General features: G+C 26.9%; 1 protein-coding gene across 3 annotated transcripts; it reads left to right on the top strand.

Annotated features, from left to right (window-relative positions):
- The first annotated feature begins 12,654 nt into the window (after positions 1-12,654).
- Positions 12,655-16,213, top strand: LOC125873266 (transcription factor bHLH137-like). Of its 3 annotated transcripts, none has more exons than XM_049554166.1 (8): positions 12,655-13,004; positions 13,318-13,506; positions 13,885-13,950; positions 14,209-14,277; positions 14,425-14,496; positions 14,669-14,785; positions 15,710-15,842; positions 15,933-16,213. In XM_049554166.1, the coding sequence occupies exons 1-7, from the start codon at positions 12,759-12,761 to the stop codon at positions 15,818-15,820; spliced, it is 870 nt and encodes a 289-aa protein (XP_049410123.1). In that variant the 5' UTR covers positions 12,655-12,758; the 3' UTR covers positions 15,821-15,842; positions 15,933-16,213. The 3 variants fall into 3 exon arrangements, with proteins under 3 accessions (XP_049410123.1, XP_049410122.1, XP_049410121.1); XM_049554165.1 differs by having other exon boundaries at positions 14,410-14,496; positions 15,933-16,210; XM_049554164.1 differs by lacking the exons at positions 15,710-15,842; positions 15,933-16,213 and adding an exon at positions 15,225-15,357 and having other exon boundaries at positions 14,410-14,496.
- The last annotated feature ends 1,752 nt before the right edge of the window (positions 16,214-17,965 follow it).

The following is a 17,965-nucleotide window of genomic DNA, read 5'->3' as shown; positions in this document are numbered from 1 at the left end:
AGAATATACTAATAGTCGAATGCTGTTACAGTAGTTAGCATTTGTTGTTCCCTAATCTCCATTTAGAAAAAATAAATAAATCCTGTGGACTCAATAATCATGGCTCAAACAGGATTTATTTGATGTTAAAATAAAATGAAATCAATATTTATATGTGTTCCATCAGTGAAAGTAATAACACGTTTCAAATATTTTTCTTGATTATGCTGCCGTGAGTCTAAGTTAAGAGTGAATTTATCAACAAAGTAATAGTAATTATTTGAAATAATCATCATGCTTAGTATTCTAGTGCATTAATTTGCGCTTCGCGCGATTACAAATTTTTATTAAAATTTCAAAATATTCTATTGATGCCCAAATATCAAAACTATTAAAACTCTTCTTAGTCTTCAAATTTAAAGGGTCTCAAGCTTTAAGCTACATATTATTATATTTTTTTCTTTAATTTTAAAACTTTTAATCATCTACAAATACTTGATTATATATAATAATAATAATCTATTTAAGTGAAACAATGATTTTTATTTTCTTTTAAAGCTGAATCATGAAAAAAGAGATGAATTTCCAAAATAAAAAGGTACTTCCTTCATTTGATCATTTTTCTTTTTACACGCATATTAAAAAATCATAAATAAAATGATAATTTACTAATTCATCCCTTAAGAAAACTTTTTGGAAAATTTACAAGCAGATGCGAATACTTTAAAAAAGAATTAATTGTAAGGATAATGTAGGAACATTTTAATTAACGTTTTCTTGATTTAGTAAGATGAACAACTATTTTTAATAAGATAATCAATTAATATGAGACGGAGAGAGTAATAACTTTAAATTGACATGTGTATAAATTTAAACATAATTTTCCTTTGTTTATTTAATATATTAAGTATATATCTAACTTTCAAGAGCTACTCTTCAATGGAAAAAAAAACTTTAGAAGTGTTCAATGACAACTATTTCTGCAAAAATAATAAGTGAAGGGGTAAAACACACAATGAAATCTTTTTAATTTAATATTTTTCTTTTTTTTTTCTCCTCCGTTTTCTTCTTCTTGCTTATTCATTCTACTAAGAAAGAATCAAAGAATATCTATCTTTTCTTTTCCTCTCTCTCTTGAACATAACATTTTTTATAACTAACTATTAATTCCATTCTGAAGTTACTCCTTTCTAGTCGTAAAAATTATTAAAGCTACAATAACAATTCAAAAAATATATAAATATATATTACTCTTTGTTTTTTTTTTTAAAAAAAATCTATAAAATTCAGTACAGGACATCGCCAGAAAAGGAAGAGAATTTAAAATACGACTGAAATTCTCAAGTTTACTTCTTTAGACAAGTTAAGAATTTATCATTTATGTATTCCTTTTAATTGAAAATATGTAAATTTAATTGGCAGAAGTTATTGTAAAATAACATATTCACTTATTATTATTGATATATTTTTAACTTTAGCCGCCAACATCTAAGCAACAAAAACATGTTATATTATCTAGAATAGTACAAGATAAAGGAGTAAGAAGACATATTATTATTATTATAATAAATATAGAAAATAATTAACACAAAAAACTCTATAGTACTTGAGTATTTTTCAAGAGAGTTCATAAACATTAGAAGAATAAGAAGAAGAGAAGAGTAACATAAATAAAAAAATTATATCAATCCACTAAAAATAATAAACAACTTACCAAACAAAATAGGATGAAATTACATTCACATATAATTCCATTAGTCACCTAATTTCAATTTGCAAAAAAAAACACAAACATATATCACAAGTAACACTATAATATAATATTATATAAATCTTTTAAAAGAACAAATAAATCCAATGGAATTAATCACCTGGCAATAACACAAACATATATTACAAGTAACAATATAATATTATATAAATATTTTAAAAAGAAAATAAAAATATATATTTCGAATTGAGTAATCACTTGACATCGAAATAAATGAAAAACATAATTGGTTGAAAGTAACGATTAAACTTGTTATTTATCATATGGTGGATATAAAAATATTTGAAGAAATTTTGCGATGCCATATATATATTTGCTCCAAGTTTGTGACAGTTGTGATAATTCAAAGGTCTTAAAAATAAGTCGTAATAATAGGTAAAGGTAAAAACTGTAACTTTTAAGAGCATTCATTTCTTTGTTACATGCGGCTTAAAAAATTGTTTTCACCAACGACGTGGGAAATATAATCCAATACCGTTTTTTCTTCTGGTTAATTGCCTTTATAATTGTATTTTGTATTTCCTTGATCCATATGTTACATACACTTATAACTGAAAAGAATATGATTAGATTTGTCCAGCTATAACTTTTAAAGGTGAAAAAAATACGTGGACTATTTAATTATATTTTTAGTGAGTAGATTATTTAATTATTTTCTCAATGAGTAAATTATTGATTTATATGGGAAAAAATGTCAATTAAAAAGGAAAAAAAAGATAAATGTAATGGGCCATAGAGAGGTGTCACATCACATTCTCTATGTTTCTCTTTTATATATATACTAGACATCGGAGCCCGTGCTAGCACGGGCCCAATATGTATCATTTTTTGTTTCAATTTATGTGACAAAGACAAAATTAAAGAGTTAATCAAACTTTAATATTAATTTAAAATAGTTTAAATTTTTAATTATTGTTAATGTGGTAAAAAAAAATTTTATGTCTTTTAACATTCTACATTGCTAATTATTGTTGTATGATTTGTAATATTTTTTACGCAATTTTCAAATAATAAAGGTTATTTCTGCTTTCTCAATTTATGTGGTACTAATAAAATTTCGAGATTCAATCAATTTTTTTTGTCTTTAAAATATTCTATTGTTAATTACTGTAAACTATTGTACTTTCTAAGTAATTTTCAAATAATATATATTATTTCATTTGTCCAATTTATGTGTCACCAATAAAATTTGAAGAGTTAATCAGATCTTTTACATATTTTTATATCTTTTGAATATTTAAGTAAATAATTATTGTGATTTATAATATTTTATACAATTATTTAAAAAAAATTAAACAACAAACACAACGAATTCATCATAGGAAAATTACCAAAACATCATTCAATACATCAATAATGGGTCCCACTTTTTGTTTAAAAAAATATGCATATTGGGAGGATATTTTTGTCCAAAGTGGAAATAGAATAAGTATAAAACATTAAAGTCTTTTAAAATTTTAAATTGTCAATTCTTATTGTATGATTTGTAATACTTTTACGCCATTTTCAAATTATAGAGGTCATTTTTTTTTTCAATTTATGTAGTACTAAAAAAAAATTGAGATTCAATCAATTTTTTTTGTCTTTGAAATATTTCTAGTTGTTAATTACTGTAATTTATAGTACTTTCTAAGAAATTTTCAAATAATATATATTATTTCATTTGTCTCAATTTATGTGTCACCGGTAAAATTTGAAGAGTCAATCAGATCTTTTATATATTTTTATATCTTTTAAATATTTAAGTAATTAATTATCGTGATTCATAATATTTTATACAATTATTTAGTATAGTAAAATAAATTTAAAAGAAACAAACAAAACGAATTCATCATAGGAAATTACCAAAGCATCCTTCAATACATCAATAATGGGTCCGACTTTTTGTTTTTAAGAAATTGCACATTCGAAGGATATTTTTGTCCAAAGTGGAAATATTGTGTAAAAAATGTGTATTTATTGTGATTTTGAATGTTTTGTGGGGTAATAGGACGCACGCAAAGTTAAGGTGTCTTTTTGAAAATCTGGGACAACTTCAAGTATCACTTAATGTTTTTTCTCAAAATCTAATTTACTTTCGTAAACTATGTGTCAGATCAAAATCAGATTAACAAATTCAAAAGGAATGAGTAATAAATAGCTCATACAATGACATATTTATTATTTAAAAGAAGTACTCCTTTTGGTTGAAAGCTAACAAGATAGTTACAATGTAACTAAATACTATAAATTTTTTTGCATTGTGGCTTATTATATATAGAATTTAAAAGAAGTACTCCTTTTGGTTGAAAGCTAACAAGATAGTTACAATGCAACTAAATACTATAAAAATCTTTGCATTGTGGCTTATTATATATAAAATTTAAAAGAAGTATTCCTTTTGGTTGAAAGCTAACAAGATAGTTACAATGTAACTAAATATTATAAAAATCTTTGCATTGTGATTTATTATATATATATATATATATAGATATATATAGATTTCTTTGCTTTAAGCATCTAGTTCATTAATCCTGACGAAGAAAAAGTAATTGAAACACTCGAAGGGTGTTCTAAGCAAATACATTTTAGTACCATGAATATTATATGTTGTTCAAAGTATTTCAAATTTTATAATAACGTTGGTATTATAATACAATACTGAGGATATTTTTGTGAAAAATTGTAAGTTAATTATACTGCGTGTACAAAGTCAATTAGTCGTAGTAAGGTGTTTTTGGGTTCAATTAATCCTTGTTAATACTCCCTCTGTCCCTAATTATTTGTCTATTTTTGAATTGACACACCTATTAAGAAAGCAATTATTGACATAGTGAATTTACTATTTTACCCCTATTAATTATGAAGTTGATGGATTAAAACTTTAAGATTTTCAAGAAATTGTACCTTTTACAAAGTAATTAATTGAGGGTATAATATGTAAAATTATTTTGTCCTTTCTTAATTTGTCAAAATGGACAAGTAATTAGGGACAACTATAAAAGGAAAAGTGGACAAGTAATTAGGGATAGAGGGAGTAGTAATATAGGATGGTCAACAAAATATACTCATAATCGATCTCTTTATCTTTATCCACGTAAGTTTAATTTGTAGTTATCCATACTTAGGTGCGTTTGATATAAAAGAAAATATTTTTCGATGAAATTTTTTTTTTCTGGATAATAATTAATAAGTGAATTCACGGTTATTTTATACAAAATTATTTATGTATGATTTACGCAAACAAAATGAAGTGCCATTTGATCTCGCTATATTAGCCAAGAAAAATCAATTGTGATAAAATATGTCATCAAGAGATTTTACGCAACAAATGAACTACCATTCCAAAATCATTTTTATAGTACAAATAGACATGCTAGATCATATATCTATCCATGCACGGATAGTGGATCATCAAATTCGTTCGAGAAAAGACTAATGCACGAGTGAAGCTATAAGTTGGACATCTTTTGTTGGAAAATTATATTGTGTATACATGTCAAATTTCGAGTTTAAAGGATATATTTAAAGTTGGACACCTACGTCTTTGGCACAGTCGTAATGAGTATCCATTCGAATCAAATAGTTTCGGATTTGAACCCCAAATAGCACAATATTTTTTTGTTTTATTTTGACAACATGTCACTTATACACACACCACTATTCTTGGACATTTCTGATAAAATTTCTGACTCCGCCACTGACCTAATGGTTATGAAAGTAGGATGTCTTTGAGATTGGATATATATAAGACAGTAAATGTGAAACTTATTTTCCCATCTTTCAAAATGTCATTTTCTTTATTATTAAAAAAGGGAAACGAGTCAAAAATGCTCTTAAACTATGTGAAATGAACAAAAAATGTCTCTGTTTATAGTTTGGCTCAAAATGTCATTGTCATCAATACTGTGGTTCAAAAATGTCGTTGCTAAATAGGTTTAAAATATCCTTTTCCAAATAAATATATCATATCTTTTCTTTTTAAACACATCTTCTTCCTAACCCTATCTTATTTTCTTTTCTTTTTTTAAATCACTTTAACAAATAAAAATATAGGAATTTTTTTTCTTCTAATCTCATTTTATCAATTAAAACAGAATAACTTCACATACGCTTTCGACGGATAATATATGTCATGTATATAAAAACATAGTATATTCATCATCAATTTTAATTTATATAACGATAAAAAAATAAATATAATTAAATAAGAATTTTTTTTATTTTTTATTTTTTCTAAATTGAAGTAGGATAAACATGTGCTAATTTAAAAATATATTATTAGAAAAATAATGTGTTAAAAAAATATAAATAATATTTTTATTTGGAAAACGAACATTTTTGTCATTAAATAACAATAAGGGCATTTTTGGACCAAAGTATTGACTGTAGAGACATTTTTGAATCAAAGTATTGACGGATGACATTTTTGAGTCAGACTATAACCCTTTTTTCTTTTAAAAAAAATAAAAAAAATAAAAAAATAAAATAAAAAATATATATATATATAATAATTATAGGAGGCATGCTCGATAGAATATTCAAAAGCGAAGTCGTAGCAGTAGCTAATTAAGCAGAAATCACGTGGCACTATTAATCAGTTTATATTCCCTTTATATTATATAGTCAGAGCAAATATTTACATAAAATTAGCTGGAAAAACATGCTTGATACCAAAACGGAAGTCACATTAGTGCATGATTTTCGTTTACTAGTAAAAAAAAACAATATTCGTTTTTATATCAATAATTAAAAATATTATCCATTTCTGGCATACATTTATGGAACAGCTAAGATCCAAATAAACCAACTCATTAAATATTGAGTTCCAAAACTTTTTAGGTACACAAACTGATGGACAGAGATAACATTATTGACGAAAAAATTACATTCTATATATAAAATTAGAATTATTTTTTATTTAATTCTTTTATCATGTTTACTTCTTTTATTTTTTAAATCTTCACCATGAAAATCTTAATCCTGTCTAATGTCTTTGGAGTGCGGTGTAAAATAATAATATTCACACAATAGGTTGCAATTTTGCATATACTTAGGTAATGAAAATTTCTATTATGATAAGCACAATAATTAGCAGTAACAAAATTTTAAAAAATAATATAAATCATATGTTAAATTGTACAATGTAAAAGGTTTTCCAGGCTTTTATCACACGCTACATGACTTGAAAAGGCAAAAAATGAACTGTATTATTCTTAATTTCCTTTACCAGATGTGACATAAAGAAAGAAACTTTTATATGAGCAAAAAAAAACGGTTAACACGTGTCAAAGATTACTAAGTAGCTTATTACTATCATAAAAAAAAAAAAANACAATAATTAGTAGTAACAAAATTTTAAAAAATAATATAAATCATATGTTAAATTGTACAATGTAAAAGGTTTTCCAGGCTTTTGTCACACGCTACATGACTTGAAAAGGCAAAAAATGAACTGTATTATTCTTAATTTTCTTTACCAGATGTGACATAAAGAAAGAAACTTTTATATAAGCAAAAAAAAAAAAAACGGTTAACACGTGTCAAAGATTACTAAGTAGCTTATTATTATCATAAAAAAAAAAAAAAGGAACAACGATTAATCAAAATTAAATATCTTTGTTCACTGCTTCGGCATTATATCATGCAGTTTTTGCATAAAATGTTTTTGCTATTAATTTCTCCCCTAAATCGTAATTAAAAGAAAATGACAAAATTGGTCTCTCTTTTTTCCCTTTTAAGTAGGTTTAAAATAGGGTTTTAAGTATTATCTGAGTAATTTTGAATTTTTAAATTTGTCAAAAGTGAATATATTTGATCTCCATCAAATATTTTGAATTTTGATTGTTAAATGTAATTGGTGAGAATAGAGATATTTAACGGAACTCATATTTGTAAGTATAATGTTTGCAAATTATGTTGTTTTTTTTAAAAACTTTTTTTTTTAAGAGTATGGTGCAATTTTTTGAGGAGCAATTTCTGTTATTTTTGGTCTATTTATTTTGTGTCTTGTATAGTTTTTTATGTGAGGCTGTAATTTTGATAGAATTTTTGTGTGTTTTTGATTTGTTTTTTCCCCCATGTATACTGTTAAATTTAGCAATCACAGTTTGATATATATCTAATGATGACCAAAATATTCACTTTAAACAAACTTAAAGGACTAAATTGTTAAGGTAATACATAAAAAAAATAAAAATAAAACTTTTCTAAACTTACTAGTATAATATAAGGAATCGTTTTGTCATTTTTTCTTAAAAATTACTATTAGAGGGTCTATCTCGACATATTCTACTATTTTCAAATATAATAATTCTTTAATTAGAAAAAATTATTTCTGATAAAAAGCCATATTTATTTCCGGATCTATCGGGTGGGAGCCGAGTATTCTAGCCAACTAGAATACAATGGATTATTGCACCCAAAAAGCTGTAAAAGTCCAACTTCTTTTCTGACTAATTAATGAATAATTTCTACTTTCCTTTATCAATTTTTCTTAGAGAAAATGACACTTAATGTCTTTATCCATTGGACCTCAAACCTGAAAACTTCAAATGAACAAACACTAAGGTACATTTTAACCTATTTACGTAAGTGATATATATAAACATCAAGTCAACAACGAACTAAACGAAATGATTCATTTCAAAAAGAAGTATTTATTATTTATTATTTATTTGAACTATTTTGATTTGTCTTCTATATTGAGCGTTCAACTCAATCCATCATTATGTTGATTTTTTAGCAAGTATCCAACTGAATATGTTTTTATAGAATTTCATTCTTTATTCTATATTTCCTTTTTTGCTAATTGAATTTAGATTAGAAAGAGAGGAATATTCGATGAATGTAGGTGGCTTTTTAGAAAGTATATAAATGATTAAGAAGAAAAGGCTGGTGTGTTTACTGTGGGTCAAATGTATATGTATCTGTCATGCATCCAGCTTCTAACTTTGACACTAGATATCATTTATTATTTGATTTAATAGGTGTCAAAACGGGAAGATCGAGATGAATTTGAGAATATTAAAACGGATTAAGCTAGTAAATGAGTGACTAACTTTTTCTTTTTAAAAGTTAGTAAGCCTATCAAATAAAAAAAACATCTTTTTAATTAAATGAGAGAAAATGAGTTGAGTTAATAAAATAATTAACATGCTATTAATCCACTCAAACATAAAAGACTTAATCAGATTATAATTTTTATGAATTGATTGTACTACCCGTAATTTTAGCCCTATCTATATTTTTTTTCCTGTTCATATGCAGCAAAGAAATTATGATTAAAACAACAATGATTGTCATTTCAGGTACTGTTAATATAATTATAGATCCGCTTTTATATTATGGGTGTGTTTGGTATGAAGGAAAATGTTTTCTTGGAAAACAAGTAGATTTTTGACTTATTTTCTCATGTTTGGTTGGTGAGTAGAAAATATTTGCCGGAATTTTTTTTTTAGTGTTTGATTTATGAATGGAAAAATGTTTTTGAGAAGATATCTTTTATTTTTACTAGAGAGTAGAAAATAATTTTTGAAATTGAAAATATTTTTTAAAAATAAACTTAAATTTTTTTGGGGCGTGGGGGTGGGGTTGGGGAGGTGGTCGAGGGTAGGGGTGAAAAATAAAAAATTGAAATTGATTTTTTTTTAAAAAAAGCAAACTTAAATTTTTTTGGGGGGAGGGGGGGGGGTGGGGTGGAGTGGAGTCGAGGGTAGGGGTGAAAAATAAAATTTTAAAATTAAAAATATTTTTTTAAAACAAACTTATATTATATTGCCAGACGTGTTTCTCTAAGTGATAGATATTTGGAAATATCAATGCTACCAAAATTACATACCAGGGCAGATAGAGAAACTTAATAGATTAGTTGGTTAACTATTTTAATTTTTATCTCATTAGTGAGAATTAAATAAGCTAAAGTATTAGTTACGAATTCGACATAGCTCAATAACCATATTCCTAAAGGCTAATGTTAGGTGGGAATCGATATATCAAAATTCAAAACGTATTTCACATTTCAAAAGCTAATGAATATAGGAGTAGGCTGGGCTGGACCAAGACAAAGATAAAAGCCCATGCACTAATGATCCATAAGGGTCAAAGCCACTTGGTATATAATGTGAACATATATTGATATTCCAAATATATTTTAGGATAATGGAACTAACTTCAACAAATTTTAGGTGTATAAAGTTGTATTTGGACATTAATAAGGACAACTAGTTCAATGCTGCATGTGTGTTTCGTTTAAAAAATATTTTGCGATCACTACAAAAAAAATTACTACTATTTTCCTATTGAAAAATGTTTAGTGGCTATTCACACGAATATTTTGATTGAATCGATGAGAAACGAAAAAATTGTAATAAAGATTTCCACTATTTTAGTGATATTTATTTCCCACAATTCATTTTTTTAGTAAACTGTTTTTTTTATGAAAAATAAATGAGAAAATCATGTTCTGCAACAAATTTTTTCCTCTGATTTCACGATAGAAAAAACTTTTAGTTCTAGTAATGAATGTTTAAGTGAATTATATCTATGTGCATATATAAAATTTAATGTAAGAACTAATAGTGTTTAAAAACATATTAGTATTATTTTNTAATTTTTATCTCATTGGTGAGAATTAAATAAGCTAAAGTATTAGTTACGGATTCGACATAGCTCAATAACCATATTCCTAAAGGCTAATGTTAGGTGGGATATCAAAATTCAAAACGTATTTCACATTTCAAAAGCTAATGAATATTAGGAGTAGGCTGGGCTGGACCAAGACAAACATAAAAGCCCATGCACTAATGATCCACAAGGGTCAAAGCCACTTGGTATATAATGTGAACATATATTGATATTCCAAATATTCTACTAATATATATATCCTTGAAGGATAATGGAACTAACTTCAACAAATTTTAGGTGTATAAAGTTGTATTTTGACATTAATAAGGACAAGTAGTTCAATGTTGCATGTGTGTTTCGTTTAAAAAATATTTTGCGATCACTACAAAAAAAAAAATTACTACTATTTTCCTATTGAAAAATGTTTAGTGGCTATTCACACGAATATTTTGATTGAATCGATGAGAAACGAAAAAATTGTAATAAAGATTTCCACTATTTTAGTGATATTTATTTCCCACAATTCATTTTTTTAGTAAACTGTTTTTTTTATGAAAAATAAATGAGAAAATCATGTTCTGCAACAAATTTTTTCCTCTGATTTCACGATAGAAAAAACTTTTAGTTCTAGTAATGAATGTTTAAGTGAATTATATCTATGTGCATATATAAAATTTAATGTAAGAACTAATAGTGTTTAAAAACATATTAGTATTATTTTTTAAATACGGAGAGAGATATTTAAGATTTAATTTTTCTAGTGAGGAGTATGTTTTTTCACAATAAACTTGGACAAGTATAACCAATCAGAGTTGTGCTGAAGTGATAAGTGCTTCTTCATTCTTAACTAAAAATTTTGGGTTCAAGTCTCATGGGTACATAGTCGCCTTTGTTAGGAGGCGCTTTACCCATTATGAGATTTCTCAGTACTTTACCCAAGATTTCTCGAAGTGAATTCAGATTTAGTCGGGTACCATTTTGAAAAATTCCTAACTCCACATGTATAGGCATGTATTGATCTTTTACTTTGACCAATTTAACTTTTGTGCTTCCATTTTTCATTACCTTTAACCTATTTTTAATGAAAGGAAGTACTGTTTTCTTACTCTTATGACTTGTCACTTAACTAACTGGATTGAAACATCATAACCCCAATAATGTTTGCATGTCTGATTAATTGAGACTCAAACAAGACCGTAAAAGCATCTGACACATAGTAGTTATAAATATAAGTAATATAATATAGTACTATTGTCTATTGTTCATGGCAATAAATAGTCATGGCCATTTATTGCTTGAATATTGACTATCAAATTATATTGCCATGTTAGAGATAAAGACATAAAAATATATTTAAACTATAGTGAAATTATCAATTATACATTTTAATAAGATAATTAGCGAAGGAGGTAAATAATATGAAAAATAAAAGTTCAAAGGGTCATAAAATTTCCATATAATTTATATATGTATAAGCTATTGAATAGCTCATACAATAATAAATAGAATATATCGAATAATTTTAAACTTTAAGGTCTGTCTTCGAATCATCAGCTTGACGTTAACTTTATTTTAAATCTTATCAAGTGATACTATATCATCAACCAATAGCATAATATGTGGATGACATATTTAACAAAATACTGTTCTAAATAAATGCTTCTACTGTTTTAACAGCATTATTATATGACTTGTAATAGTTATATGTTAAAGCAAAAATTTAAAAGAATAGTTCCAAAAGGACAGACTTTGTTTGTATATAATATTGTGTTTCAAACTTATTTGTCTTATATATAGTTTTCTTTCTAGTCTCTTTATCAAAGAGCATCCTTTTATATATTTATTAAGTTTTTATTTTCAATTCAAAATTTTACTCGTAATGTCTAAGTTCACAAAATTTAGACGATTTTATTAAATTAGAAAGTACTAACAATTTTAGTTTATTTTAAAACTTAAATCAGATCAAATTAAAACACATAAAATAAAACTCAAAGATTATATGTTTTTTTTTTAATATTTCACTCGACATTCGTATTAAAATTTGATTAAATTTTTATAGAAGATAAGACATTTCTTAATAAAAATGATTTTATACTCGAACATAAAATACTTTAGGAAGGATGAAAGAATACTTATCATTACCGTTTTTCCAGAGAGCTACATGTTATCATCTAGCTCCACCAAGTCAATTCAGATAAGACCAGTCAACTGTAGAGAAACTGCATTGGAATGTGCTATAAAGGATATCCCTTTCATCATTCTATAAACCTGACCCCTCTTATAACATTTTATAATATAATTCTCAGAATCCATTTAATATTTTCCCCTTTAATTTCTCCTTTGCCTTGCCTGGTATCTATTTTACCATTTTTGTGTTCCATCATTATAAAATTCCACAAAAACAATGGAAGCTAATAGTAACTCTTTTCATCTTGATTCTGTTTTTCATGTGCCCATTAATTTGTCTGGTTTTTTGGAGGAACCAAACAACATGACTAGTAGTACAGTACTACCAAATTGTGTTTCTCAATTTTATTTGCAAGAGCTTTCTGTCAATATGAGTAATAATGTTCATGAAATTAGCCAAAATGAACCTTCTCATGTGACAAATAAAACCAATTCTTCCTCCCTCTGCTCTACTCAATCTAAGGTAATTCTTTTCAAATATTAATCCGTTTCATAAAGAATGTCTCTTTCTTTTTTTTGACAACTCTTAAATTCTAACTTTTTACGTAGCATGTGTAACAGTGTAAGATCAAAAATATATTTTGTGTATCTTTAATTCGAGATCATAACATTCAGAAGTCTTATTTACCGTTCTTTTTTAACTTTGTTTCAACTTTCAAGTTAAAATAAGATAAATAAATTCAAATAGAGGGAGTATATATATATGATGTTCAAGTTTTAAAGTTAAGATTGAATTTTTTATGATGAAGTGGTAATTATTGTTTATGATTTGTTAGAATGTAAGAGAAGGTGATTATGGGAAGAGGCAAAAGAAAAGAAATGGTAATGTGAAAAAAGAGAAAAAAGCAAAGGATAATAATAAGAAGAAAGAGGAGAAGAAAGTCCCTGAAGAGGCCCCTACAGGATATGTTCATGTTAGAGCAAGGAGGGGCCAGGCAACTGACAGCCACAGTCTTGCTGAAAGGGTAACTAATTTTCTACTATACAATCAATCTTCCTATTTTTGTTTCCGACTCAGTGTCTGATATTCGTATTGAAGTTATAATTCTTTTTATGATTTTATTTTTCATATTTATAACTCAAACTCAAATTTAATTAATTGCGCCACATCTTTTCGTAGTGTCCCCTTTTTAAGTTATATGCACTATGTTATACATATGGTCTGTGTAACCTATTTATAAATTATATTATATTATAGTAATAGATAAAAGTGACATGACAATATAGTTTTTTTAGTGTATATAACTTAAGTTTATTACAAATGTTTACCTGTAATTATCTTTCCATATCAATATTCTGGAATTCAAAATTATTAGTTGAAAATTTATATGACATAATTTCAGGTGAGGAGAGAGAAAATAAGTGAAAGGATGAAGATATTGCAAGCACTTGTTCCTGGTTGTGACAAGGTATATCAAGTTTCAGCAATTTGTCTTTCCTTTTTTGGTAGAATATAAAAGACCTTTCTAAATTTCTAAACTTGACGCATTTTATTCAGATTAGTTTGGCTTTCGATAACCTCGTTTTAGTAGAATAGCCAAATTTAGAAGACTATATTGATAATTCAAGAGAAATTTGAATAAAACACGTCAAGTTTAAGTGGTCCTTACTATTTGACTTATGTTTTAATATTAGACCAATGTTTAACGTGGCATCGTCGAAATCAGGTAACTGGGAAGGCCCTTATGTTGGATGAGATAATCAACTATATCCAGTCCTTGCAAAACCAAGTTGAGGTAAAAAATAAATAAATTAACCATCAATAATTTACTTATTATTTGACTTTTAGTAAAAAAAAATAGAGAAAAGGGAAATGAGTAATTAATCTATTTAACTAAAACATCATTATTGTGCTTATAATGTTACAGTTTTTATCCATGAAGCTTGCTTCTTTGAACCCCATGTACTATGACTTTGGCATGGAGTTAGATGCTCTCATGGTCAAACCTGATCAGGTACATATGCAGAAATTTTCGTAAGCTGTGTCAATATTTGAAGAACTGAACCATATTTATACCTAAATTTCTCTATACATATCTAGTAAAAATATCAACGAAACAATATCTCGTGACACAAAGATATGTCTATTAAGTTAAATATTTTTTTTTTCTATTGAATTATGATCAGAGTTGGAGTGGCTTGGAAGGACCATTATTAGAGAACACAACTAGTAGCTATCCTCTCCTGGATAGTTCAACATCACATATGTTTCAACAATTGCATCTACCAAATTCTGTTTCTCAGGTATTCAATAGTAAAAAATTAATCTCCATATATACGTCATATTCTTTCTGTTTCAATTGATTTGTCATATTTTAACTTGAAACAGACTTTTGAATGTTTTAGTCATTTGACGTTAAAAAAGAAAATACATTTTAAACGGACTAATAGAAGTATGCTAACCAAATTGAAACGGAAGGAGTATTATTCAATAAGACAAAAACCTAAAAGACACTGATAGAAATTGATCTATGTCCCCGCCCGTTTGACATAGTATTGTACTATTGTTTCCACACACACACACACACACACATATATATATATATATATATATATATATATATTTATTTTATTTTTTTATTTTTTTTTATTTTTTATTTTTAAGTGTAGGATACATAATATGATTGAGATTTGTTTAGTAATATATATAGTATATCTCTAACATGGGTAGATATGTTTTCAGGATAGTGGACATGTCTTATGGAGTGGAGATGACCAAAAACAAAAGATGATTATTAATCATTCAGAATTGATCAGTAATAACAACAATATGTGTTCTTTTCCATTAATATGAGACCTGCCCTACACAACACCTGGTGAGCGATCCATCACTCTCCTTTTAATTATTACTNCAATTTGTTTGTCATATTTTGACTTGAAACTGACTTTTGAATGTTTTAATCATTTGACGTTAAAAAGGAAAATATATTTTAAACGGACTAATTGAAGTATGATAACCAAATTGAAACGGAAGGAGTATCATTCCATAAGACAAAAACCTAAAAGACACTGATAGAGATTGATCTATTGTCCCCACCCGTTTGACATAGTATTGTACTATTGTTTTCACACACACACACATATATATATATATGGATACATAATATGATTGAGATTTGTTTAGAAATATATATAGTATATCTCTAACATGGGTAGATATGTTTTCAGGATAGTGGACATGTCTTATGGAGTGGAGATGACCAAAAACAAAAGATGATTATTAATCATTCAGAATTGATCAGTAATAACAACAATTTATGTTCCTTTCCATTAATATGAGACCTGCCCTACACAACACCTGGTGAGCGATCCATCACTCTCCTTTTAATTATTACTCCTTCTGATCGTTCATTTTATTTGTTCAGTATTGACTTGACACATCTATGTGCAGTAATTTGGAAGGGTATGATTCTTGTTGTTTGTCCAAAATCATTGATGTGAGAGATCTATGGATGGGATGGATATGATAATTCAAGAAAAGTGCAGTAGGAGATCTTTCATGTGGACATACTTTTGTTTTTAGTCCAATAATCTGACTTCCCAGATTTGCAAAATTAAATGTACTGTTTCATAATGCCAGTAAATAAAATAGTAGTAGTTGTATTATTTCTTATTTGTTGTTTCATATTAGACGTGTCAAATGAACAGATTGAGCGAATTAATTTGAAAGGATTAACATGTTTGGAGTTGGTACTTAATAAACAATTGATTATTGCTCCGCCAAAGAGTTACTGGGTGGTGGACTAACAATACAGAACTTAACATTAACATAATTCGTTATATAAGTTTGTGAAGATTCACAATTATAGGGGATCAAAACTGTATATTTTGATTAATAAAATATCAAAATTCAAATTAATTAATATTTGAAGGATTAAAAGTGCAAATTTCCCTAATTATTCTAAACAGAAATAAATAATAATACAAAATACGAAAGGTTCTAGAGAAAAAGACCTTCAATAAGAAAATTTTGTTAGTTACTCGGTGTCTTTGTTAATTTTGGTGTCAAATTAAATTACATCACAAATGGAGGAAAAATTATTTATTATCGATTATATTAACATTGAGTAGTACATCTCTGAAGGACAAAAAATCTGTCATTTGACCACCCATTAGAAACCTTTTCTTTGGAAGTTCCTTAGAAATTGAACTCCACGTAAACAGTGTCATATAGGATTGAAGAGATTTTTTAGGACGATATATAACTTGATCTATTGTTCATTATGTATTTCTAAGATACGTAGAACAAAAACTTTGAAGAACTTGATAAGAAACAACAAATTTTAAAGATCATTTTCAAAACTAGGAAATTAAAACCTGTAGAGAAAATAGAATCAGAAACAGAGTAGAAACAATATACAAAATATTTTTCTTAAAGAAGAAAATCGAGCCCACTGAATGCACAGTGTCCCCTTAAGAAAATTATTCCCCTCAAGTACCCGAGATTAATGGAATATATCCTCCAGGGATAGAACGATCTTACTCACCGGTGTATCGGTACCTAAAACCATGGTGTCAGTGAATCACTCAACGGCAGTAATGTACACTTAGAATACTAGATTTAGTAATAGTAGTAGTAGTAGAAGTCCAGAAAATTAGTTCTTTTAAAATGAGAGGAAATCTCTCAATTTATAGAAAACAAAGGATAGTGTGAAAATGTTCTTATTGTGCCTTACCGGAAAGGTCACAACCCCTTGGAAAAGTCATAATCTTTCGGAAAGGTCACAATCTTTCATAAAAGTCACAACTTTTCATAAAAGTCGCAGCTTTTCATAAAAGTCATAACTCTTCATAAAAGTTGCAACTCTTCATTTTTCATTCACACCTTTTAAAACCCAACATGATCTAGGTAATCGGTGTTTGATGCACAAAACATTACGGTGTTAGTATATCGGGTGTAGGAATGATCGTATCTAAGAGGTATAATATAGATAATACACCATGATATAAATATTAGTGAACTAGTGACTATTTTCAAAACTCGATTTATAATTTGACCAAAGATATTAAATTTAGGAGGAAATATAAGATGAGATTTGTGGAAACCAAACAATATATTGCTCATTTGATGACACTTGAGTGATGAGATCAAATAATATTAAGTGCCAAGTGCACTTGCCTCCAATGTTGTTAACAAGGATATATGTGGTTTATAGAGACATTCCATGAGATGTTTTTGTTAATGGGAGACATATAAGACTGTTTTAGGCCATGTTAAAATAGTCACTTAATCAACACGCCTGACTAATCATAATTAATTTTGTTTTATTAACAGCAAAGCAAATGAAAGATTTTTCAATCTTTAATATAGTAACTAATCATCAGACGACCATTAGTACCACCAAACTAAATTATAGAAAAGTCCAGTTATTAGGATTTGACACTAGCTTTGGCTTCTTAGAATAAAAATAAATAAATAAAGTG

This window comes from Solanum stenotomum, chromosome 8, assembly GCF_019186545.1.
Source record: "Solanum stenotomum isolate F172 chromosome 8, ASM1918654v1, whole genome shotgun sequence".
In the NCBI taxonomy this organism is placed as follows: Eukaryota; Viridiplantae; Streptophyta; class Magnoliopsida; order Solanales; family Solanaceae; genus Solanum; species Solanum stenotomum.
The sequence above is the reverse complement of the archived record's forward strand: the minus strand, read 5'-3'. Positions and strand labels throughout refer to the sequence as shown.

What these genes read in the sequence shown, in the direction of transcription:
- LOC125873266 (XM_049554165.1), top strand. Translation starts at nt 12,759, where the DNA reads ATGGAAGCTAATAGTAACTCTTTTCATCTTGATTCTGTTTTTCATGTG. An exon ending in CCTTGCAAAACCAAGTTGAG is followed by an intron (nt 14,278 to 14,409) that starts GTAAAAAATAAA and finishes ATAATGTTACAG; the next exon opens with TTTTTATCCATGAAGCTTGC. An exon ending in TCATGGTCAAACCTGATCAG is followed by an intron (nt 14,497 to 14,668) that starts GTACATATGCAG and finishes AATTATGATCAG; the next exon opens with AGTTGGAGTGGCTTGGAAGG.